We start from the raw sequence: 26,880 nt of genomic DNA on the forward strand, positions 1-26,880 counted from the left end.
AATGCGCCATCTTGGAGAATAGGTCCACGATTACTAGGATCGTATTGTATCCGGAGCATGGAGGTAGATCGGTGATGAAGTCCATAGAAAGCGTATGCCAAGGGCGAGGCGGGATGTCAATAGGGCGTAAGAGGCCGGCTGGTTTTTCCTTTTGACTCTTGTTTTGGGCGCATACTCCACAGGACATTATAAAGTCTCTGATATCTTTTTTCCAAGACGGCCACCAGAAGTAGCGCTTGATCTTTTCCGAGGTCTTGGTCATACCGGGATGTCCTTCCATTAAAGAATCGTGATAACAAGAGATTACCTTTTTCTGTAAATCTGTGCTGGGCAGGTATAACCGTTCTTGGAAATATAATAGGTTGTCCTTCACCGTAAAGTCCTTTCCCTGCAGATGCCAATTCTGTATGTCTGCTGGAGTTACCAGTAGCCTGGCTTTATCCTTAACTTCCTCTATGGATTGTGTGGCGATTACACCTAGAATTCTTTGTTCGGGAATGATAGGTACAGGTTTAGGATTGATCAAATGTTCTTCCACTCCCATCCGAGAAAGGGCATCAGCTTTACCGTTTTTTGTACCAGGTCGATAGGTAATTATGAAGTCAAACTCGGCAAAGAATAGTGCCCAACGGAGTTGCCTAGAGGATTGAGCTTTTGCGGTTTTCAAATATTGCAGGTTTCGGTGATCTGTAATCACAGTAACGGTGTGTCGGGCCCCCAGAAGATAACGCCGCCAAGCCTTAAAGGCGGACTTGATAGCTAGAAGTTCCTTATCATTAATAGTGTAATTGATTTCAGGAGGCGAGAATTTGCGGGACCAAAATGCCACGGGATGCAACTGATTGGTTACTGGGTCCTTTTGTGATAGAACTGCCCCCATGGCAAGGCTCGAAGCATCAGTGTCAACGATGTAGGGGAGTTCTGGGCGAGGATGTTTTAAGATCGGTGCAGAGATAAATCTAGTCTTCAAATTCTGGAAAGCTTATTCCGCCTCGGTAGACCATTCAAAACGTTTGTTTTTCTTTAACAAGGCGGTGATGGGCTGGACTATTCGAGAGAATTCGGGGATAAACCTGCGGTAAAAGTTAGCGAAGCCTAACATGCTTTGAACACCTTTTACGGAGGATGGCGATGGCCATTTGAGAATTGCATCGACCTTCTTTGAATCCATACGCACTCCGCTAGGTGATAATATGAATCCCAAGAATTCAACTTCAGTCACGTTGAAAACACATTTTTCCAATTTAGCGAAAAGTTTGTGTTGACGCAATCTCTCGAGGACCATTTTCACGTGTTTCCGATGTTCAGTTTCCGATGAAGAATAAACGAGGATGTCGTCAATGTAAACAACAACACACACATCTATGAGCTCTCTGAGGACATCGTTCATAAAATATTGAAAGGCGGCCGGGGCATTGCAAAGTCCGAAGGGCATGACCTGATATTCAAATAGCCCATACTTGGTGCGGAAGGCCGTCTTCCATTCATCGCCCTCTTTTACTCGTACCAAGTGGTAGGCTCCTCTAAGATCCAGCTTTGTATATATGCATGCTTTTCTGACTTGGTCCAGGAGTTCAGGGATCAAAGGTAACGGATATCTATTCTTAACGGTGATCTGGTTCAGGGCGCGATAATCTATACAAGTTCTAAGGTCCCCTTCTTTTTTTGGAACGAAGAACAAAGCTGAGGAAGCAGGGGACTTGGAAGGACGAATAAACCCATTCGCTAGGTATTGATCCAGGTATTGTCGGAGATGAAGATTCTCAGGCTCGGTGAGGGCATAAATTCTACTACAAGGAGGAGTAGATCCAGGTATCAGGTCTATCTGGCAGTCATAAGACCTATGAGGAGGTAGAGAGTTAGCCTGATCCTTCCGGAAAACATCTTGGAATTCTAGGTATTCAGGAGGTAACTGGGGAGCCTCCGAGGAAATTGCTGCCAGTGCAACACCAGGTCGAGGGTGACAAGTAGAGACACATTCTGGAAACTGAACCGTTCTTGCTCGCCAATCGATCCGAGGATTGTGCTTCTCTAACCAAGGAATTCCTAGAATAATCTGGAACTGAGGGGCCTTGATCACATCGAACACGATCTTCTCATGGTGTCCATCTTGACTTACTAGCGTCACTTCTTGGGTGGTATGCGTTACTGGTCCGGAGGCTATCTCCGTACCATCCACCGTAGTAATGCGTCCTTTACAGCCTTTGGACAAAGAGTCAGATTCATCCTCAAAACCATTTCATGATCCACATAATTGCCGATGGCACCGCTGTCAACGTAAGCTTCAATCGCATGTAATCGATCCGGATGTTCAGGGCTAATGAGGACCATAGGTATCACGAAATGCGAGGTCACGGAACTGGTTTTAACGCTCGGCAAGAGGACCTCTATTCTTGTCGGGCGAGGTCGTTTCCCTGCTCAGAGTTTGTGACCCTGGTAACTGCAGCTCCTACTGCCTTCTTGGCTGGTTTCACCGGACAGTCTTGAAGAAAGTGTCCCGAGTTTCCGCAATAGAGGCATAATTGCAGCTGTTTTCTCCTTTCCCGCTCCTTTTGTGTTACTGGTCCTTTCAGGCCCCCTATTTGCATGGGTTCCCCGGAGTCTACTCCTTTGGTAGGAGTTGGTGGTTTGGAAAATACTCGAGCATCAAACTTGGAACGATCGGCCTTCCTGTTCTGCAGTCTGTGGTCAATTTGAACGACTAAGTCAATATAGTCCGAACAGTCTTGCGGGGGATTCACTACTTGGGCTAACACATCTTTGACCTCTCCACGTAGACCTCTATAAAACAGCGTAATCCTTTTGTCCTCAGGCCATCGAGTTTCCACTATCAGTCTGTTGAAAGACGCAATATAAGCCAAAAGGTCTTGATTACCCTGTCGCAATGAAAGGAGCTCATTGTCCAAGGCCTGCCCCTGTGAATGTCTTGCAAACAGTTTTTCCATACTGAGCTGAAAAGCTTGAAAATCATGGAGAACCGGATCATCTTGATTAACTAGAGGGATCGACCAGTCTGCCGCATTGCCACTAAGGTACGAAAGCACGAAAGCTACCTTAGCTTGATCATTTGGAAAGGCTGCTGGCCGGCATAAGAAGTGCAACCGGCACTGATTAATAAATACTGCAAACCTCTTTGGGTCACCAGAAAATCGTTCGGGCGGAGCCAGAGGTACATTCCCAGGTAGGTTGATCTGCACTGGGTTCGTAGAGGATGTTGAAGGAAGATTTGCCCTTGATGCGGGTAACGGAGTTTGTCCGGCTTGTGACTGTAGCAATTGTCTAGCGAGATCGTCTGTTCGCTCCTTGGAAATAATCAGTTCCCTTCTTGGAGCATTCGTTTCCTGACGGGCTGCATGCACTTCTGCTCTTAGTTCCCCAAGTAACTGGGCTAGCTGGTCGGTATCCGAAGTTTCCATAGCGCCTGGGTGGGAGTTTTGCGGTGGGCTTTGTGTTCTGTAACGCTCACCTGATTCCCGCAGAGGCGCCGGTCTTGACTGGGTGAATACCGTATCTTCAAAGGTGATGTGTAACACACGGTTGGCTCTTTGGGCTGGACCTCTCTGCACTGTATGTCTGACTCGAAGAGTAAGATGTCTGCAGATAGAAAATATGGGATTAATGAACTGGGGTTATTGGGTGCCTCTCTCCTCTTCCCTTTCTCTTCTCCTGTAGAACCACAAAGGTTAACGCCCTCACCTTAGGTAAGTGAACGCCGAGCTCTCCATCTGCCTCGGGGCAGGGTGCCGTAGCCAGTTTCTTCACTGGATAAGGGTGCAGGCCTCTTGACCTCAGAGGACTGCTGTCCGTCGTTAACTGCACGAACGGTAAGTTCTGGGCACTTCAAATGTCTTGAAAGTCTTTTGTAATGATATCTCTTATTTTGCAGGTTTCCGGCGATGGTGGATGGCGGGCTGATGAGAGTTGAGGATCGAACCCGCGTGAGGAATAGAAGCGCCTGGAAGCACGTAAGTAAGCGCTTGTAGCCTGCTTCACGATGCGCACTAACTGTCCCTTTTATCTTGCAGGTACAAGTTCGGAGCTTTAGAGAAGCTGAAGGGTGCTGGAATACCCACTGGATTCGGCGTGGGAAGGAGTAATGGCACGTGAGTAATAAAGTTGCCCAATGTCTTCAAACGCACCTTCTTTTGTCTTTCAGATGCGGGATGCAGCGCCGAAGGCCTCCGGAGCGTGCGAAGAGCTGGTAAGCTTTTGTCTTTCAGATGCCGGAATGCAGTGCGAAGACCTCCGGAGCATGCGAAGAGTAGGTAAGCCTTTGTCTTTCAGATGCCGGAATGCAGCACGAGGCGTTGGTGACAGCCGATGGACCAGGTAAGAGATGCACTGCCACTGAAGACCGTAGTGCTAACCTGTTCTTTCTTTGTCTTTACAGGTGCTGCTGAAGACTGGATTCCAGGATGGTAAGCCTTTATTCCCTTAGGCCCAGGATCAGAAGCAGAAGACACGATGAGCGTTCTGCTGCAGAGAATGCAGAATAACACAAAGCAAGATTCATCCATCGGGTGTGGTTTAAATAGCCTCCTGTAGTGCTTAGGTGTCTCCTTCCACAGCCACGCCTAGATAAGAAAAGAGTTCCTGCTTTCCAGAAGAGTTCCAGTGTTCTGAACCTAGGGAGTGGCTCCTGCCCCACCCAACAGGAAAAGTAGTCCCAAACAGAAGAGGATCAGGGGTTCAACTGGCAGGTAAGTAAGCAGCATGGTCTGCTGCAGGTAAGTCCACCCAAGCATTATGAGCCCGGCGCTTCCAGCGCTGGGACTGGGCATCTTTATGAGCCTGGTGCCACTGGCGCCAGGACAGGGTCCAAAAGGTCCCAATTGGGACTGGCTGGCACTCGGAACCGGGGTTATGGGTCTGCTTCCAAGGGAGTCGGGCAAGTCCTGATCTTTTGGAAGCAGAGATCATGACACTAACCCTCCACCCTTTGATGTTACTACCTTCTTCATGACCCTACTACTCCTTCCTCCACACTACTACTTCACCTCTTCTGCAAAACTACCACCTCTGCATAACTAATACTCAGACACCCTCCTTTCACGATCACAAACCCTTCTTATTCACTCCCTATGCTTCATCCCTTAATCACACATGTTATACTCTCACTCACAAGACATTACCACTCACTAACCAATACCCCATCTTATTTAGAATTGGCCCCCACATTCTGCTTCTCCTTCCACCTCTTCCTCCTCAGACCTCCCCCGAACAACCCACACCCTCTTGCTTCCGATTACGCTTAGATTTTACAGACAGCAAAGTTGCTAAATAGCGGTCTGCATCCCCCCAACCCTTTTTTGCATGGGTCCCTTGTGATCCCACAATGGAGGTCGATGGTTCACCAAGTACCAGTCCATATTAGGAGACCTGTGGATGGTGTTAAGCGGTTTTTAGGGTTTCTAACCTCTTCATGTCCCTGGTGGTCTGTCTTTTGGTCCTTGTTGCCGGCGAGCACTTGCTGGTTTTCTGAAGTTTGCTCCGCAGGTGCATGATTCCTTTGGTTCCTGGGCTGCACTTTCCTGCTGGATGTTGCTGGAACGTGGTACTAGTGGGCTGTTGCGCATCTGGTCCTCCGTGTTACTCTGGTCCGCCATGCTGTCTGTAGAACAAAGATAAAGACTTGTGGGAGCATGGGGCTTAGAAGGCCTGGTATCGTACTGCACAAAGACACACTAGCACAAAAGGGTCTGTGGGGGGGGGGGTAGCAACTGCTGCCATCTCAACTGCCACTGCCCTCCTCAGGGAAAGGACTGGATCTGGATTTCTCCCTGGTAGGCCTTCCACTCCCAGCTGAGAAGATTCCCATCCCCTCTTGACAAGGCAATGGTACCGGCTTTGTCACAGGCTTGTCTCTCTATATGTTGTGGTCTTGTGGTTTGCTGTTGTAACCTTGAAACCTTTGAAAGGAACTAGATGGAATGGAAATCTTCAGAAGACGACATGGAGTGTGAAAAATTGCAGAAAAAGAGAGATCACAAGGAAGGAGCGTAGAATTAATGAATGAGTGAGACTCCCCAGCATATGAGAGCCACCAAATGCACTAGCAAGCCAGCATGTGAGAAAGCAAGAACAACACACCAGAAGCGATGGGCACCACAGAGAATAGACACGGCCACAGTTGGAAACAGAACATGTGAATATGACTGAAGACCAAAGGAGTTGGTAAGGGGCAGTAGAAACCATGAGGACGGCATAGCACTAGGAAGGAGAGAGCACAAGGAATGAGATGGCGCAAATGAGCCAACATTAAGAAATGAGACTCCATCCATCAACAAGCGGAGAGAATACTCTAGATCGAAAGTAAAAGGGGCGAGGTGACATAAAGGATAATAGATGCCAAGTAGAGAAGGCACTGAGTAAATTAAGCAATTTGATTAAAGGTTAAAAAGCTGTTGGAAGCTACTTTACAGAAAACATGTTTGAGGAAATTAAGTATGTAATAATGAACAAATTAAAATAACTTTAGAGATCAACAAAATATGAGCTACCTCTCTAAAAATAATTGGCACTCCAAATTTGTGGGTGAATCCCAATGAAGAAGCAAAAATGTTAATTTGAGACCCCAATGCATACTTATGTCTTGAGGTGAATGTGTATAATAGCATTTTCTAATGGATTGTGTCCTCCCACATATTCCTCATCTTTGATATTCAAGGCTGCTTGCAGCTTGCTTCAGAATTTTTCTTTTTGATAGGGTCGAGCGTCTTGCTGTTTGAGTCTTGGTCCTCGATGGGCCCCGTAGCATCCCTTGTGACGTTGACGCTGCTATATGAAGCATGCCTGCTGACCGTTACCTCATTTCCATTTTTTCTGGATTATTACGTGCTTCGGAGCTACTGACCTCCGCAAATTTAGATTACGTTTGTTGTCATATTCCTCAAATATATTCTCGACACCGAAGACGGGCTTCTAGCGGTGTTTAGACTGTGGAAATGTCGATCACAGACCCTCACTGCGTCCTTCTGTGGTGCTTGGGGTCGGGCCACTGTGGATCATGTCAATACATGACTGTCCAGGCCTTGCAGGAAAGGAAAGGGAAAACTTGATGCAGTTAAGCCCTCTCCCAAATCCCCGGCCGTTAACCCATCTAAAAGAAAATCATCCTCCGAATCGAGAGATGTTTCTCCCATTAGAAAGCGTCCCAAACACAGAAGTCGTTAGAGGTCCTCTTCACGACACTCGTCCTCTTCTCATAAGAGTCAAAACGACGTTGCAGATCCTCGTGATCTTCCTCTCCCGAAAAAGTTTTGTTTCCAAAATAGAACTCTTCTCCCGGTGAATTAGAAAAGTTCCTTTTGAAAATGCTTGAGGTTTTCCAGAGGCAAACTCCCCTGAGTGCCCCTCTGAAGGACTCTGAGAAAAGAACCCCTCCCCCCCCTCGGCATCTGACAAGACCAGTAGGCAGTCTTGTGTCTCCTTCTCGCATGCCTCAAGGCCCAGGAGGAGAGACTCCTCAACACACAAGGCAGAGCCTGTGCCGGTCCCCTCGAAGCATTCATCTTCAGTATCGAAGCCTTCTTTGAAGGTATCATAGCCGTTATGTTCATCGCCTGAACCTTCAAGGCATGTAATCCATCTACTGCCATCGACGCATACTAAATTGTTGGCTCATTCACCGACTGCTTTGAGGAAGTCGTTGAAGCCTTCGACACCTTCAACTTCGCCAGAGCATTCAGTGCTCTGGAAGACTGTTAAACCTATGACTGATATGTTTAAGTGTTTTAAACCCATTCCTCAACCTGATTTCTTCAGGCGAATGGGATCAATCTTTGAGGAAGATGAAGAGGAAGATCAGCCCCCTTTTGGGTATGAATATGGGACACCACATGTTCCAGAAGATTCGATCTCTGAAGAATCCAAGATGCAAAATCTTGTTGCAACTCTAAAGGAGACCAGGGAAACATCAGCAGTTTGGTAACCCAGAAATGGCTAGTCAGGCTGATCCCTCATAAAGATCTGTCATTTGTAAAGTGGGTGAATATCTGGGTTGGTCCAAACACACAGCTGCTATGGAGCCTGATGACCTCACTGATATTTTAGATAGTGGTCCAGTTAGGGGGGCTGTGTTGCCATTTCATGCTGCCTTAAGAGTAAGGGTTATGGAAAACTGGCTAAAACCAGATTCTGTTCCATCGGTTAACAAATTGTTAACAAAGAAATACAGAACTGCTTCTGTGGACCCTCCTTTTTTGAACAGGCACCCCAAACCAGAGAGCCTGGTTGTTAAAGCAGTAATAGTTTCATCAAAAGCTGCAGCTTACCCTTCTTCTCTGGCAGATGAGGAGGATAGAAGAATTGACTCTTTAGAGTTTTTAGTGCAGGGAGCATGGCATTAAAATCAGTGAATGCTGCCAGTGCCTTAGCAAAGTACACTCACACCCTTTGGGGTGTAGCTGCTTTTGCAGCAAGACACATTCCGGAGGGAGAAGAAAGAGAAGGTTTCTTAAGCCTAATACAGGATGGAAAAGATGCCATAAGGCAGTCTTTACAGTCCAGCTGGATACAGTGGATTCTGTAAGCAGGTCCACGGCTGCCAGTACAGTGCTTAGGCGCATGTCTTGGCTAAGAAAATCAGGATTTCCTGCAGACGTCCAGGCACTTGACATGCCATTTGACGGGACTTCCCTTTTTGGTGAGAAGGCTAATAGCCTGGAAAAACTGCAAGCCTCTCGAGCTGCAGCAAAATCACTAGGGGCGGCAATCGGGCAACCTCAATCTTCAATTAAATGATGGAGTGGATGTCCTTTTCGTTTTTATTCCTCCGTCTCTAGAGGAAGAGGTCAATTCTCCCAAAGGGGCCAAAGAGCCCCTTGTGGAGGTAGAGGAGGAAGAACTCCCTGTTCAGCATCCACAGAGTTACCCTCCGCAGCAGATAGGTACCGCAAAATGACTTGCTCACCCACAAGTATGTGGTAGGAGACAGACTGTCATATGATCTCCGGAGGTGGCGAAGCATAGAGACCTCCTGATTGCCCCCAAAATACAGATCAACCTTGAATCCAGCTCTGCTCCTCCAACAGGAGATTCTCATCCTGTTGGAGAAAGGTGCAATAGAATTGGTACCTGCAGTGTAGAGAAACCAGGGTTGGTACTCCCCCCCCCCCCCCCCCCCCCTACTTCCTGATACCCAAGAAGGACGGAGGCGTGCAACCCATCTTGGACTAGAGATGCTTGAACAAGTTCCTCAGGAAGGACAAGTTCATGATGTTAACTCTTTTGCAGATCCTTCAGGCCCTTTGACTCCAGGTTTGGTTGTGTCATTTGTCCTTTCAGATGCTTACTTTCATGTGCCAGTACATCAGAAGCACTGAAAGTACCGGAGGTTCGCAGTTGGCAGTTCTCATTAGCAGTTTTGGGTTCTGCCGTTCGGGCTCTCCTCAGCCCCGAAGGTCTTCACCAAGCTTATGGCAGTGGTGGCAGCAAGTGGAAGGAGGGAAGGGATTCACATCTACCCCTACCTAGATGACTGGTTGATCAGGGCCGTTTCTCCAGAACAGTCCAAGAATCATCTGTCGCACCTGCCACTTCCTCCACAAGCCTGAACTTCAAGAATTCCCACTTGACACCTTCACAGAAGCTTCAATTCATTGAAGCAGTTCTGGATTCAGCTTTGGGGAAAGGTTTGCCACCTGGGTTAAGGGCTCAAAATCTCTTGCATATTGTCCGAAATTTCAGAGTGCCCAATGTCTTCCGGCCTCTGACTTCCTAAGGTTGCTCGGCCTCAATGCATCCTGTGTTTTTCTGGTGCCAGAAGCCCGTCTGAGAATGAGATCCCTTCAGTGGGCTCTCAGATCCCATTGGCCTCAATTCCCTGGCAAAATGACGAACCTTGTCCAGGTCCCGACAAAGGTCGCCCAGGATTTCCTGTGATGGGCCAGCCAAGAGAACGTGATGAGAGGAGAACCCTTTTGGCAGCCAGGCCGGAGACGACAGTTGTGACAGACGCCTCCGTCACAGGACGGGGAGCGGACACTGGTCTCAGTCGGAGTCCAGACTACAGATCAACCTTTTGGAGCTGAAGGCAGTCAGACTAGCGCTGATAGCCTTCCTGCCCTCAATACGGGGAAATATGTCCTGATAATGATTGACAACACAGTGGCCATTCACTATCTCAACAAGAGAGGGGGTGTAGGGTCACTGCCCCTGTGCAGACAGGCAATGCAGTTCTGGTTCTGGGCACTGAGAGAAGGAATCACTCTTCTGGCAGTTCATCTAGCTGGTGAAAAGAACACGCAGCGGACACTAAGCAGGCAGATCCTGAGCTAGTTCCCACTCGTGGGAGTTCGCAAACTCCTTCTGGAGATCTATGCCTTTTGAGGAACCCCTCAAGTGGATCTGTTCACGACCAGTATCAACCGGAAGTGCAAGCTGTTCTGCTCCAGGGAATTTCCCCAAAGCGGGGCGCAAGGGACACGTTCGTGGTGAGCTCTGAGTTTCCACTGCTGTGCGCATTTCCGCCAGTCTCTGGCATTCCTCATGTCATCGGGAGGTTGAGGAAGTTCAGGAAATCCATGATCCTGATTGCTCTGTATTGGGCAAGGAGAGTGTGGTACCAAGACCTTCTAGAAATGGCCATCTGCCCTCCAATTCATCTTCCCCAAAGAGAGGACCTACTCTCGCAGGAGGGAGGTCACATTCTTCATCCAGAGATCAGGACTCTCAATCTTCACGCTGCGTGTCTGAAAGGGTAAGATATAAGGATTGGGACCTTCTGGAAGATGTAATGGAAGTGATGCTTTCGGCAAGGAGACCAGCAACTGAATTCCTGTACCGCTGCTGTTGCAATATGTTTTGCAGCTGGTGCAGGAAAAACAAACTAAATCCTTTCACGTGCAAACTTCCCCATGTTCTGTCTTTCTTGCTCCATCTGACCCATTCTGGGTTGCAAATGGCCACAGTGAATGGCTACTTAGCGGCACTATGAATCTTCAAAAAAACTCCAGATTGTGGGGTCATACTTCAAAGTGTTGATTGTGGTACAATTTCTGAAGGGCTTAACCAATTTATTTCCACCCACTTCCTTCATTGTGCCATCATGGGATTTAAATCTTGTATTAAGAAGTCTTATGGGAGCTCCATTTGAGCCCTTACATCGGTATTCTTTGAGGATGCTCGCTATGAAAACAGCCTTTCTAGTAGCTATCTTCGTCTGCCCGTAGGGTAAATAATCTACTGGCCTTATCTTCCCAACAACCTTTTACGTCCTTTTTCAAGGATAAAGTAATTTTAAGAGTTAGGCCATCTTTCCTTCGGAAAGTTGGGTCAGAGCTTCATTTAGCACATGCATTATACTGCCATCTTTTTACCCTCCTCCTTGTCCATAAAAAGAGGAGGAGAGACCATATCGTCTAGACCTGAAAAGGGCACTAAGCTACTACAAGAACAGCTAGTGTTCGCCAAGGTCATCAGCTTTTCGTCGGTTATGCTGGACAAAGATTAGGCACGGCAGTCACAAAACAAACATTCTCTAGATAGATTGTAATGTGCATAACAGAGTGTTACTCGTTAACAGGCAAAGATTTGCCTGCAGGTTTGAGGGTGCATTCCACTTGAGGAGTGGCTGCTTCTTCAGCTCTGGAAAGAGGTGTGTCGCTGCGAGTGGAGCGGCAACATAATTGTCCCCGCATACTTTAAGTAAATTTGACTCTGTAGATTCTTTTTCAGGAGAGGAAGCCACATTTGGCAAGGCTGTCCTCCATAATATTAACAGAAAGGAAAATTCTTGGCACCCACCGCCTATCTCAAACTGCTTTGGGAGCCTATCAAAGATGAGGAATACGTGGAGGACAAAATCCATTTGATGAACCAGTTACTTTAACGTGATAGCGTTCTTTCGATTGTATGTTCCTCCCACGTATTCCTCATCGGCCACCCATCCATCCCCTTTTCTGCCTAGAATTTTCGTGTCTTACACCTTCCTTTCTCGCAACGTCAAGATTGTCTCCTCCTATGACACAGCTTGCAAGTTAACGGAGGGAAAAAACAAAGAACTGAGGAAACGGTCAGCGCGCATGCTGGATGTTACGGAGGCCAAGACTCAAGGCTGCACGACGCTCAACCCTATGAAAAAAAAAAATCTGCTGTAAGCAGACTTGAATATAAAAGATGAGGAATACCTGGTAGGAACATCCGGTCTGAAGAAAGTTACCATGGGTAAGTAACTTGTTCTACTAATTTGTGTACATAGTCCAGAAAATAGGGCAAACTTGCTTTTGCTGTGTCATGACAAAGGAAATGATTTGTCAGCTGCATATTCTAGGGCTCTGCATAATTGAAAGCTTTTAAGATATTAAAGATGTGTGGTTTTTTGATCAAAAGTAAAGTCAATAAGTACTGTTTTAATTTTTGTTCATTTTTTATTCCTACAGGATGTAGAGGTTCCTTTGCACCTGCTTCGTTATGTTTGTCTTTTCTGTGGAAAAAATGGCCTCTCTCTCATGAAGGATTGTTTTGAATTCGGGACACCTGAATCACTGCCGTTTTTAATAGCACATGCCTTTATCACTGTTGTGTCCAACGTAAGTGATTTTGATTTGTTTTAAATAAGTGTAAAACATACATAGGGATATGTAGTCCTACTTTGTCTGTACTTATGGCATGTCCTGCGTTCCTATAGGTATGTCACAACAATATTTGCACATAACGCTTGAATGCGAGAAGGCTGCCACAGACACTGCTTGCTGTGTGGTGGTCTGCTCTCGGCTTAATGAATTTCTTTTTTTGTTTCCCGCAATATGATGTCCTTCGATTAGCACATGTTTTCCCTGCATTTTTTTCAGGTGTCTTGTGCCGTCATCCTTGCCTACAAGCTTTGAGCACAGTTTCTTTTGATTGACACTGACAATCTTTTCAGTTCTTCTAAGCCTGCCTGCTTTGTCACTGTTTTCAGTGGACTTAGCCCCCAGCATGACTGCTCATTCTACGATTTGCTTTCATTTTGGTCTCTTTACAAGGCTTTTTTTTTTTTTGTTTTAGCTTACTTTCATGTGGGTTCACTTGGATGGATCGGATACAGTTCGCTGGAGGCTATCTCACCACGACTGTTTCCCCGTAATTTGGTGGTCTAGCCCACCATACCCTCTTACTACATCACCCCTCCATTCCCCAACTCTCAAAATAAAAGTAATTTACCTTAAACCCACACCACACCTACAAACGCATCGCAAAAATGCAGTATAACGGCCGCAACGAACTGGTCTCCTGCGAAATGGGCCATTACCCACTTGGAATTCATAATTTGAAAAAACAACTGAAGCTTCAGTTGAGGAAACCTTGTTTGGGTCAGAGCCTTTTCGACCGGGATTTGCTCTGTACAAATAAATCTCTGCAATTTACCGAAGTGTGTCGCTTCATCCTTAAAAAAAAAAATAGATATATATTTTTTTTATATATATTATATATATTATCAAAGTCGGGCCTTTCATAAGCAATTAATGCTTACTCTTGAACAGCATGTACATATAGTGTTCATTGCATCTTGTCCATAGACTGCATTTATATTATTTTTTTTTTTTTATTGAAACATCAGTCAAAATATGTCACAGTATAATACCGTGACATCAGACTTTTATTACAACCAAATTTCATCACAAATTCATTTAATGTGATTTCCATTAAGGTTCATCCTTCTATGTTCTCTAAATCAAGTGCGTCTATAAAGTTGACTATCGCACAACAAAGATTTACACCATTCCCGGCCATTGCCTGCGACCACCAATCCCTTGCTTCTGGGTCCGCTGGGCGATAATTGCCTAAGTGTAAGGATCGTTTTGTTGTGAGCGACGTGCATTTGGTTATCAGATGTTCGATAGTTTCAGCATCGTTCATACAGAAACGACATCTGTCGTTGTTTACTTTATTTGAGTGACGAAGCCATAATGCTGCTTTTGTATTGATTGCATTTAGCCGAATTCGTAAAAACTGAGCCCGATGATGATGGGAGGGACAATTTACCAAGTATTTACATTGAACACCCAGTTTGTGTTGACCAATTCCTGTGTCCAACGTTGTAACCATCTTACAACGCTGGTCGCAATTCTGGATCCAATGCATGGTATCAACCTTATGCTTAGCCAATTGAGGTCGCATTATCAATTCATCGATGTTTGAATTGGCATGAGCAAGGATGTTTGTCAGGCGTTGTTTCCACTCTTCAAGTAATACTGAACTCCCAGGTCCAGGTCTAGTACAAAAGGGCTGATAGGCAGGTGGTTTAGAAGGCATGATCATTTTCCTAAATGCCATCAGAGATTTCCAAATTATGCAAGCATGAAGCGAATTTATGGAAAGTTCATATCTTAATTGGATCATTGAAGTGTAGGTTGGTAATTTCAAAACACGCCGCCAGAAAACAGCTTCAAGCTTCTGCCAGAAGGCTGCGTCAATGGACCATCCTGCTTCGGATCCATAAGTAATCGCTGGAACAACTTTTTGCAAATAGAATTTTAGGATAGGAGTAAGTGCGAATTTGCCATAGGATTTGTCTAAAAGCTGGGCTTGGATTCCAAACTGTACCATTCGGGTTTTCAAATCTGCTTTCCAAGGGGTTTCACATAGTGAATTATTAAAGGATATCCCCAAATATCTAATTGAGTCGACAACATCTAGTGGTTTTTTGTTAATATACCAGATGAAAGGGCGTTGATTATTAGATTTTGGTTTGCCGATAATAATGATTTTGGTCTTGGCGATGTTAATTGACAAGTCATTGCAGTCGAGGTATTCGTTTATATTGGCCAATTGCCGTTGAAGGCCTATCTGGGTTTTATCCAGTAGGACTATATCATCTGCGTATATTAAGTGACCGATTTCGATGTTATTTACGGTTGGTGGAAAGCATCTCACGTTTATTCGGTGATCAGGTATATCGGCAATGAATAGTTTGAATAACTCAGCTGCCAATGGACATCCTTGTTTCACCCCTGTGTTTGTTGGAATAGGGTTGGAAAGAGCACCTTGGTTATTTAGTCGGATGCTGATTGAAGTATTTGAGTGTAGCGCTCTTATTGGATCTATCAAGTTACTTGGGCAGTTCCATTTTTCTAGTTTAGCCCAGAGTTTTGAGCGATTGATGGTATCGAAAGCACTACGTAGATCGATGAAGGCTGCGTACAGTTTGGTTTTGGTCCTTTTGCTTTCCAATTTTAGAATTGTCATTAGAAGCAGGTTTACTTCCACCCCAACCCCTTTTGTAAAACCGGTCTGCCGGATGTCTGGGATTGAATTCGTTATTGACCAGTGCGTGAGCTGTAAACGTAGAAAGGAAGCAAAGATTTTTCCAATTGTATCCAGCAAGGCAATCGGGCGATAGTTGGATGGGTCTGCTCGATTGCCCCTTTTATAAATTGGGACTATTATTGCTTCTCGCCAAGATCCAGGAATTGTTGTTGTTGTGGATATTCTAGTAAACAAGAGTTCTATTAGTTTTGCCCATTCTTCCACGTTATCTTTTAACATGATGTTTGTGATTAGATCAGGGCCCGCAGCATTAGAGTTTTTCAATGCTTGTATTGCAGTTTTTATGTCGTCGGCGGTAATTCGTAGCCCCCATGAAGTTAAGTTTGAGTCTGGAACACTTTGTACTTCATGTTGTATATTACTGAAGATTTTTGCATAATGTAATGTCCATTGATCGGGGGAAATAACGTTTGTCGTCGTCGGCTGATATTTGGAATTCCCAGTGTTTAGTATAGCCCAGGTTTCACGGGAGTTATTCTGAATTAGCTGTTTTAATAGCGACTCCGCTTTGTCTTGTTCAATTATGGTTTTTTGTGATTTAAGCCAATTACGATACAGTTGTCGCCGCTTTTGGATATCATCAATGATGGAACTTCCATTATCGGTGGACTTAATCAACTTCTTTAGCTTCCTCACATCCCGACGCATTTCTCTCTTTGCCGATGTTATTGTCATGGATGAAACATGTTTATGTAAATGACCCATGGTTGAGTTGGAAGTACGTACGGTGACAAAGTCGGAGAATAATGGCGTATACTCAATCAGTGAATCGTCTTTGATGTCAAAATTCTGTCTTATTTCCTGAAGGTTCTTTCTATTTATTCTGAGGCGATTGCCACCTGCAGTCACTGAAATCGGAATTTTATAAAAGCGAAAATCCGATGACCATTCCAGCAAACAGGTAAGTCGCAAGAGGTTATGATCGCTCGTTGACATAGGCAAGATTGTTAGAGCCAGGTTTTTCTCAAATAAATTATGTGAGACCCAGAAATAATCAATTATTGAATGGGTCTTGTTATTTGACCACGTTTGGCTTGGCGGTTGGTCCCCTGGGACATTCCCATTAACCATTAGACAATTCCTTGCGCGAAGAGCACGGCTCCATAGCATGCCACGGATGGGGATGTCTTTGTCTAGAGCTGGCTTGTAACTCTGCGTTTCATGCTCGTATTTAAACCAGGCACAATTAAAGTCTCCTGCACAAATGATTGAGAGATTCCTGTATTTCAGTATGGCCTCATCAATTATGTAGAGCATAGAACTCAGAAAAAGCTTGGTACTGATTTTATATGGATTCCAATAGCCATTTAGAATGAGCAGGTGTGTCCGGGCATCATCAGATTGATGATTTGATTGTAGTAAAACGCCTTGTATAAAAGGATTTGGGGTAAATGAGGCCTTAAGCTGCCACCATATATTGATTTTGATCATCATTAGTAGACCAGAAGAGGGGCGGCCCTTTGGACCTTTGACTGCAGGATTTAGTAGGATCGTGAAGCCATCTCTCATAGGGGGTACACTTAGCCAAGTTTCTTGGAGGCAGATGATAAATGTCTTATCCAGATTGACATCGAATTGATTGAATAAATGGGAGGACCCTCTGGTATTCCAAGAGAGAATTTCACGTGTGCATTCATTTGCACAGACTGATGGCTAATTCCGATCTGTAGTACTGTTCGTCGGGTTGTTCTTCGGGGCCCAATTCGTCCCAGGTCTTTGAGGTTCAACTCGTGGTGCTTTCTGTCTGAAATCCACGTATTTATGTTCACGATCTCTGAAAGCGGAGTGCACTGGGCTAGTTTTTCGATTATTTGTGACCAGATTTTGCGGTTCAGTTGAAATATCAAAGCCATAGCTCAGTAATTCATTTGCGGCTTGCAGAATAGTGTTCCGTACTAGGGCAGATGGTATGTGCAGGAGCACTTGATCGCAGCATCGTTCCGTTGCATATTCCACAATTCTTATGTCTGCTGACACTATCGTTCGTAGTGCCGGAATGCAAGTAAATAGTTTCATCACGTTCTTCCTGTTCATGTTCAAATCATGGTCGTCGTGATGGAGATTTTGCAATCTAAGTTTATACGGTGTTAGACCGACACTAGAACCCGATGAGGTAGGTGCCTGAGAGTGATGGTGAACTGACCTATTCCCATGCAAAGTTATGTGTTTTGGATTCAATTGGGAGAACTTTTGTTCCTTATTTGGCTTCGTCCTCGTTGGGTTTTTGTCAGTGCTCATAGGTCGATTAAGATCGTGTGTTGTCAGCGGTAAACGGGCCGATTGTAAGGCTTCTTGAGCTGTATCCGGGCCAGAATATTGATGGTCAGTCGACAAATCCTCAGAATATGTAGATAGGTCGCAGATATCAATTGTGGAACTGGAAAGATTATTTGGAGCAATTACTGAGTCAGAGTCAACTCTTTGACGTTTGTTCGGATGGACTTTTGGGGCATCGATCTCCCTTGCCTGTTTTGTTTGGTTTTTTCCAATGTCTGGATCGTTTTGGTTAGCTACTTTTGCCTGATTAAATAATCCGGGGGTTGGGACCTTTGGTAAGTTTCTAATCAGGTTTCGAGAGTTCACAGACGATGTACATTTCTTGACTCCCTTTCTTGAAGTTGTCGAGCGTGAGTTCAGAACAGAGCGTTTGATATTGTTTCCAACGTTGAAGACATTTGCTTCTGTTTGTTTTAAGGGGTCGTGAAAAATGCCGAAGGAGGCTACGGACTTCGTCGCCGGGAGCTGAGATGAAAGGCCATTTATTGAAGGGGTTTTTAGATGGTCACAATCAGAAACTTCTTGAATTAAAGGAGATTTATTTCGACTACTCGCAGGAGCTTCCTGTGAAACAGAGATCAAGGAGTTGGATGTTTTTTCGATTAATGTTAAGGTTTGACCTACTGTTGACTGGATTGTTGCCTTTGTTGCAGCCTGCGTAGAAGCATCCTGCGTTGGAGTTCTTTGTAATTCAAGGTTTCGCGTGGACATTGAATCTATGTTTTGAGACTCAGTTTTAGAACTAGTTTCAGTTGAGAAATGTCGCATCCATTTTACCGCCTCAAGAAGGCCGTCAGACAGGGAGTCATTTTGGCAATGATGTCGAGCCGCAAGATCACTTAGGCGTTCTTGCCAACGCATAGTCTTTTCGGCTTCCTGGGTCAGCTGGGCCTGTAAAAAGTTTGTTACAGTCTCAAAACTGTCCATTTTTTCCTTTAGTGAAATAATAAGTGTGGACTGGTCCTTGTGTGCATCAAGCAAGGATTCATACATTTTTAGAAAAGGCAGGAGTGCTGTGGATGATGCAGCTAATACATTGTTGTAGATCTGCATTGCTGCTGCTGATGAGAGGCTCGGTTTAGGGCCCACTCCAGTCTGGTCTCCTACGTTAGACTGATTGCTATTTATGGAGTCTAAGTGAGAATCTGATGTTGATACGGCGTCGCCAATTGCATTCGCATGGACTTCTTTTGAAACAGATTGAATATTTGAGGACGGATTTTTATTTTTTGTTAAATACACAGAAGGTGTAGTTTGGTGATGTGATTGGGCATTGTGCGTCTTATGCCGTGACGCGTAATTAGATTTGTCGTCAGACACGCATTCGGAATGCGTTAGCTGCCCAGGATAAGATGCTTGTCGCGTCGAGGCACTGGTGTGAGGTAACCTTGCTGTGTTGTGCTCGTCGCTGTTTTCCTTGTGGGGCCAGTCAGTATTGTTTCGTTGGCCACGTTGCTCCGTTTCAGCAAAGAAGAAGGTCCTCTTTGACGGTGTGGTGTCGTTTTCAATGACGGAATTGAGCTTTGTATGGACAGAAACAGTACGTGTGGGAGTCTTGTCGAAATTGTCGACAGCTCGACATTTGACCACTCTTTGGGCTTTGATGTGCTTCAAGTTTGATACTAAGGCACTCACAGCCAAAGTGGTTTCGTCATGTTCGATAATTGCTGGTGCAGTTAAATTCGATGCAATAGAGTTTTTGGCTTCAAGGTTACTTGTTGAGGCAAGATCCTCATTTTCTTGTGAAGCTTCCATGAGCTCAATGTCTGTTAGATCATATGGCGTAAAGAATTCGTCTCCTTTGTCCGAATAAGGTGGTTTGACTGGGGTTGGTGCATCTGTGCTCCGATTTAAGGGATGAAGCGCATTTATATTATTTCAACAGAGAAAACCTGTTCACAAATCTAGGTACTGCCAAACATTTATATTTACGGCTTCCGGGCACAGATTGGGAAATTGAAGTGTGTTCAGAGAATAGTCAAATTCTATTAAAGGCACATCTCTGTTTATTTTTGAGGACAGTAGAAGTTCAATCACTTTGAGCTGAAGATCAGGTGGAACATTTTCAAGATCCGCAAAGAAATGGTCTAAAAACAGTGTAAAAGAGGCTTGTTGGGATTTAAATTGTGTGAAATTATTTCCAAAAACTGCACATGTGGGGAAGTGTACCAGCATCCCTTTATCCAGTTGGGCTGTCGGACGTTTTAAGTTTATTTTGAAAGCACAAGGCTGAGCAAGGTAAGGGAGCTACATCCATCCCAGGTCGAAAGAACACATTTTACAGCACATTTAGCAGCAGGAAATGAAAAAGTCCATCCAAAAAAGCCTATAAATATATCATCTCAGCAACAGGCCCCTAACCTGCTGAGCACTTTTTGCAGAATTCTGCTTTAGGATTCCCTACTAATCCCACATCCCTCTAACAGCTTCAGCCTGCCTCCCACCCAACACCCAATCAAGGCTGAGGTGACAATGAGACGTCCTTCCTACTTTAAGTGAACAGTGGTTGCTAATTTTGCAACTTGCATGCTAACACTCCCCAGCCCCCACACCCCCAGCCTGAGCCAGCAGGAGAGGGGTTGGAAGCCTGTGCTTCAGAGTGTTTTTGAAGAGCATGTCAATCAACCCCAATTTTCTTTGCTTGGTTTTTGGGTCCAGAATCTCCACGGGGGACAAAATGACACTCCTGCCCCCATTGTTCCAGATGAATGGGGTAAAGTGCCGCCTATGCGCATTTCCCACATGGCCCTTGTTCCCCTAAATCTCCACCAAACATAATGGCCCTGTTCCCCCTATTCTCCCCAGCCTCTACCACCACCACATGACATGTCGCTGGGCACCTCTGGTTCCCCACCAAATAGCATGGCACTGGCTCCCCGCTCCCTATTCACCCCCACCAAACAGCATTGCCATGACCCCTAACTTCCCCACCCCCTACCGATCATCATGGCCCTGATCCCCTCTCCCCCACCTCCCTTTCTTACTCCGAGCACACAGAATCGCCATTGGCTACCTTACCAGCCCACCACCCCCACGTAATGGTATGTTGCCGGTCCTCTGCCCCATTACCCCCCCCAAAACAGCCCACCCCACTAAATGGCATGGCACCAGCCCTGTCACACCCCACTGAACGGCATATCCCCACCACTCACACACCAAACGGCATGCCAACCCCTTCCTCCCCACCCCAATGACAAAAAGAAAGCATAGAATGACTGGATTAGGTCGGGAGGGTGGGCAGGCGGGTGGGCAGAGGGCGATCAAGGCCCACATGGTAGGTGGGTGTTTGTATGGCAGGAGGGCGTTGTCAAGAGCACCTTGGGCAGATCTGCAGCTGGTGTGGCTGAAAATGTCTTCTGCCAACAAGCCTGATTAGCCATGCCAGCCACAGTGCTGCCTCTGTTGGTTCAGCACATGCACTAAGTGGCTTGTAAGACGTACAACCAGGTAGGCAATGCAATGAGCCAATAGGGGCCAGTATTGGAACCAGCAAGGAAGACTTTCCTGACGTAGGGCGCCCATTGTTGATTGCTGGCCACCCTCCATTAGGAACGTCTTTTAACCGTAGACGGGCTGGCAAGCACTTCATGCAAGCTGCAATTGGCCCATGGGCCATACATTGTGTACTTCTGTTCAAGATGGTAGGCTTGATCCTGAGTGCTAAAACTGAGAAGTTAGTACTCTAGTCTTGAAGCTGAAAGTATCATGATTGGATCTGCACAAGGATGAGCTATACATTACCCCAAACCTCTAACAGCGTTACCATTACTAATAGTTTAGCTGCCATATAATGTGAAGTTAATTGAAAAAGTGCTGTGGTGAATGAATTCTGAAACCAAATGGCAGCACTTTTACTTGCAAAATGTACTATTGTGTAATTGTCTTAAACTGAACAATCTGCTCACTGTTAATGAGCTGTAACAATTGAGTAAATGAACAGGTGGACAACTACTCCTTTCAGATTCCCATGCAGAATCCTGTTCTTGCCCCTAATTAAAAGACATTGTATATTGGTTTTAGCACCTTTATCCTTCCCCTTTGGCTCATTGAGCTAAAGCATCCTCTCCCAGTCATTAAAATGGCCCCACTTAAAGTCCAAAAACAGGGCTTTTCAAAATGTGATTGGTGTCTATTCGATAAAATGGGTGGTTGTGTTTTGAATAGCTTTAAACATCAGAGGAATTTCATTGCAATTTTGAAAGGTGTGCATTGTTATGACCAATTCTTCACATCCTGGTGTCGCTTTTGAAGAGGCATTTAGGAGAAGGGTGTACACAGAAATGAACACTACACACAGTCTTCTTTCTGAATTATGCACAAATGTTTGTTGTCCAAGCTCCCTTTTATTCCTCCACAGCGCAAACACAATTTTTGGCAGACATATCCCAGAACAAGCAAAACGTGTACATATTTCATCGCATGTTCCCTTTTTATTTGATCATTAGCAATGTCTAGACACAGCCTCCAAGGTTTAAGATAAATCAGTCCTTGTGTGCAATTTATTACCTAGTGGAAAGTTTACATAGCCTCGCTTCTCAGGATACAAATGACCTTGATGGAGACAAGCCTCCCCACGTTATCTCTTCCTTGGCAAACAGACCACACCTATCGCTCACAGGCAACGTTGCATGCTTACTTCCCCAGTGCTTGTTATGTCTCAGCATAAACACTTTTACTAACGTGAGTGTATTCCTTCAGTTTTGACAACAAGCTAAAATGGCTGCACTTCTACTGTAATGTTGAGGATAAAATGGCACTTCACAGTATCTTTGAAGTTCTGAGCATGGGAAACCTCATACCTTTGATGTGGCCCTACAGAGACTGGACCTAGTGCAGCAGAGCAGCCTAACCCCCTGCTAGAACAGTTGGTAGCATTTTCTTTGAGCATCTGCAGCCTCAAGTCATCTTTGGAAAATAAGCCATACTGTGGAAACTGTGGGTCGAGTTGGGTAGGTTGTCGTGCATGAAGACCAACTGTGGACATGACAGTCCAGAACACTACTGCTAGTTTTGGTCCACCAAACCCCAGTTTCTCAATTTTCACTGAAAATAGATAAACATTGGCATGCTGTAAGGCCTGGCAGCCAGTAGCTGCAATGTGCAATAGGGTGCTGTGGCAGGTGTGCAGGCAGACCCCTAATTACCTCAGCCTAAACCGGGTCTACCATCTCAGAATAAAGTAGGGTTTATTGTACAAAGTTTCCCGGGGAGCAGTTGGAAAGTCCCGTGGAACCAAACCAACTAGTCTCAACGAACTACATCAATTGTTAAATTTTTATACATTTTAGCAACAGTTAAACACTCCCAGATATTTTATTACCACTCACCCCATGATTGGACAAAACATTTACAAAGAACTTCAATTTTTTCCAAATTCATTCTCTCTCATTGGTCATCGACAATCTTAACGACCATCTGCAGATCATATTCGAAGTCCGCCTTTGCTGGGGATTGTTGGTACGTGGAAGGTCGTGACATCATGGTACAATGAAACCTTCATATTAACATAATTCATTACTTAGTAACAACTGTCCTAGACCCTTTAACCTTAAGTGTGATTTGCACAGGGTCCGCTTGGATTTTGTAGCAATACGAGGATGGGTTGAACAAACAAGTTTTCTTTGAACTACAGATCTCATCTGCCCAAGACTCCTGGCTCCTCTTAAGACATTCTAATTTATGCAACCAGTACTCCAACACGTACAGCCTCTAGTAGCATCCTGTGAAAATAATGGATCTCTCGATACCCTCTGTCGGGCCCCATCTTTGTCGGCCCAAACAAATGGTCAATGGCCTCTACGCGACTTCAATGCAATTAGAAAGATTACATCTGTTCCTTGCAGAATTGTTAATCCATAAACCTTCGCCCTGTTCGCAAGCTGACCTCCTACAGGATGACTCGTTCTTCGTCATCAACCACCCAAGCCCAAAAAAACACAATGTCCCAGCTGCCTAAAATGCATCGTATAAGTGTAAAGTCTGAATAAACTCACAAAACCCTGCTGCATGCAGATTTATATAAACTCCTTATTAAACGTCTTCCATATATTTATTGGTGTGATCAAAACTCCTTTTATATATTTCCCTGTGTGTTTTATAAATGTTACTCCATCTTTACCGCAGGATTTCAGCGCAGGCTCCCCTCTGCATACACATTGAAAACCTCTCTGTCTCCCAGTTTCTGTGTGTTTCAGAGCACTCCGTGTGTAGATAGTGTTCATGTTGCATTTGTGATTTTTACATTGTATCTTTCGGCACGCGTGCAAATCTAATATGTATCAATTCTAGTCAACAGTAACTAATCCCATCCACAATTAACTATGCTCTATACATTCGATGCTGGAACATTGCACGCAGTTCTCCGCCATCCCCAGTCATCAATAGGGCGTGGGCAACATCAACCCCTCGTAATCATGGGGACACATCCTGACACCGGTCAGAAGAAGGGCACAGATTCTCTGAGGACATTGTGAACTCTTTATTTATTCAAACATTGGAAGGCCTAACTCTCTAATCTATGGTTAATCCCTACCTACTTTACTAACTAAGGTGCTTGTGTGTCAGTCGTGAATGTCCAAAGAAACTAGTCCCATGTCCAAAACTACCCTCACTGACCCCACCACTAAGGGAAACTAACATAAAGCAGCAGAATGACTAATTTCTCTTGGGGTACTACTACCAGTCTTTAATACATGAACTTGTGACTTCTCGTATCAATCTCTTCAATCGACAACGGGGTATGCTGAATGTTCCTCCTTTTTCTTGGATTCCTCTTGGCTCTCCCTTTTCCAACTTAGTTTAATAACTGACTTCTGTCTTTATGTTGAGGATTATATCCTCCTTTCTCTTTAACGCTATGCTGTTCTTGTATAGGATGACACTTTATCGTCCCCCTTTTTCAGGGTACTCTTTGATATTTACTCTTTCTTAATGTCCAACCTCTTTGTACTTTTCTCTTTGTTCATGTACTTCGGATCTATTTGGTTTACAAGTTAACTGCCTGTTAGTACTTTCACTGTCACCAGTTAACTATACCTGTCCAGGCCTCTGTTTTACTCAGCAATCTTGGTATCTCAGGTTTCAAAGTTGCCTCTTTCATTTTTAGTACTGTGACGAGTTAACCAGTGTGATGACGATTCTCTCTTCATGTGTACTATATCCTTTTGTCTTGGAAGTTCACTCTTGTTCATATTTAGTACTGCGATGCATTACCTCAGTCCTATAATGATTTTCTCTTTCTTTTCTTATGACTTTTAAATGAACTCTTGTTCATATTTAGTACTATGACCAGTTAACTCAGCATTATAACAATTGCCTGTTTCATCCCCACACCTCGTGATCTCCTGGTTATCTTCTGTTGAGACTGATTTTCTGTACTCTGGTCTCGGCGACAGATGTATAGAAGGCCAACCTATATTGTGACCGCAACAACTCTGGGAGCTGTAGCCAAACCAGCTCAAGGTAGCAGTGACAAGTGGTCTAGGCTAAGTCTCAAAAGCTTGTAAAGGGTGCACAATGAGTGCACACAATGGGAGTCATAAATTACACTTGGGCAATATGTATAGAAATACAGTTACTTATGGCCCAACAACACTATAAAAAATGACTACTAACAGGTAGAAGTATCATACAGCACTAAAAATATAATAAATATATACAGCCACCAGAGTAGCGCATAATACAGATCAAACCCATGTAACAGGGAAGTACAGATTAGATTATGCACTACAGGTCCACAGAGAATTAGCCCTAGCTGCAAATGTCCTTCCCTAATTTGTCTGGGGCCTTATGCCCAAAAGTTCAGGAAAGGTTTTGACACAGTTTGTAACGCTGGAAAAAATGAATGTTGGGTCTCTGGGGTCCAGTGAACGATTCCAAGGGTTAGAGAACAAGTTGTACTAGTCAACTAAAGTATCCCGAACTTTCTGAAGGTTTGTGCAAGCAAGCAATAGCAACGCCAAAGTGTTATGAAGTTTGTAAAAGTTGGCAAAACCTTTGAAGGGAGTTTAGGGGGTAGGTAATGTAAGGAAGGCAAGATATCAAACAGTAAGACAAACACAAGTGATCACAGTTCAAGGGTTTTTATTAAACTTCAATTAGGTTTGAAAAATGCCTATCTATTCCTAAATCTAAAGATGGGAGCAAGCTACGGTCATCATATAATAACACAGTCCTAGAAGTCTGTCAAAATAAAAGGGGCCTATATTATTAAACCTGTTGCCAAACCTCACTTCCAAATACGAATAGTGTTTGAAACAATATTATGCAAAAGAAAAGTGTTCAAGAAATGATATGTTAGGATATTCAAGGCGGGCATCCTGTGCATCCTCTGACAAACTGGCCTGCCCCAAAGGCAATACCGGCTCTCTTTCGACACTAAGAGGAGAGCCCACATCCAAGCCTGCATCTCTGCGGTATCTAACAACTCGGCCAACTCTTTAAAATCTGCAAGGAGCTGGCCAGGCCTGCTGCAGTCTCTACTTCTTCTGTCCCCTCCCAGGCCCTCTGCTTCCCGCTTCTCTCTGCTACCTCTGGCCTCCCCTTCAGTCGCCTCTCCTCCCTCTTTCTCTTCCTTTCCTCTGTTTTCCCCATATGAGATTTTTAGACAAGTCCGATCTATGAAAGTCTCGTCAAAAAAGGGTTTTCCCTGTTTGTCCAAAACTATCAAGGACCATATTGACACCCTCGCTCCTGCCCTGGCTGAGATGGCCAATCAGTCCTTCGCCACCGGAGCCTTCCCCCTCCCCTCTGAAGCACTCTCTTTGTAAGAAACCGACAGCCGACCCATCCTGCCCAGCTAACTATCGCCCGATCTCCATCACTCCTTTCCTTGGCAAACTCCTAGAAAAGCTGGCCATCTCCCAGTTTATCCTCCACACAGATTCTGTTGGCTGTCTCCATGACCATCAGTCTGGATTCAGAGCAGCCAGAAGCACGGAAACTGCTCTCTTGAACATCCGTGAAGACCTGCTCTCCAACCTTGAGTCTAATCTCCCCTCTGGCCTCATCCTACTTGATCTCTCTTCTGCCTTTGACACGGTTAACCATGCCATCCTGCTCAACCGCCTCCGTGATAACCTGGGTATCCCATATCCGGCCCTGGCCTGGCTGACCTCTTTCCTCTCCAACCGACCCTCCCAGGTCCAACTTGGGTTCTTCCTTTCCTCTATCTCACTCTCCACTTGTGGTGTTCCAAGGGGTCTAACCTCTCTCCTGGCTTTTCAACCAATACCTGGCACCCCTCACCAAATCGCATTGCTACTCTCTGCTCCAACTTTCAGTGCTATGTGGATGGCACTCAGCTTGTTTTCAGGCTTCCCTCTGCCACCTCTTCTCCCTCTCTCATCTCTCTGA

At 45.0% G+C, this 26,880-nt stretch overlaps 1 protein-coding gene across 1 annotated transcript in view; it reads left to right on the top strand.

Moving 5' to 3' along the window:
* Positions 1–26,880, top strand: part of USP34 (ubiquitin specific peptidase 34) — a 3,618,222-nt gene that overhangs the window by 328,361 nt on the left and 3,262,981 nt on the right. Inside the window, exon 5 of the mRNA XM_069608012.1 lies at positions 12,381–12,530. Within this exon, the coding sequence (XP_069464113.1) occupies positions 12,381–12,530 (150 nt within the window). The remainder of the gene's footprint in view (positions 1–12,380; positions 12,531–26,880) is intronic.

Source organism: Ambystoma mexicanum, chromosome 4q (genome assembly GCF_040938575.1).
Source record: "Ambystoma mexicanum isolate Mex_15411 chromosome 4q, UKY_AmexF1_1, whole genome shotgun sequence".
NCBI classification, from domain to species: domain Eukaryota; kingdom Metazoa; phylum Chordata; class Amphibia; order Caudata; family Ambystomatidae; genus Ambystoma; species Ambystoma mexicanum.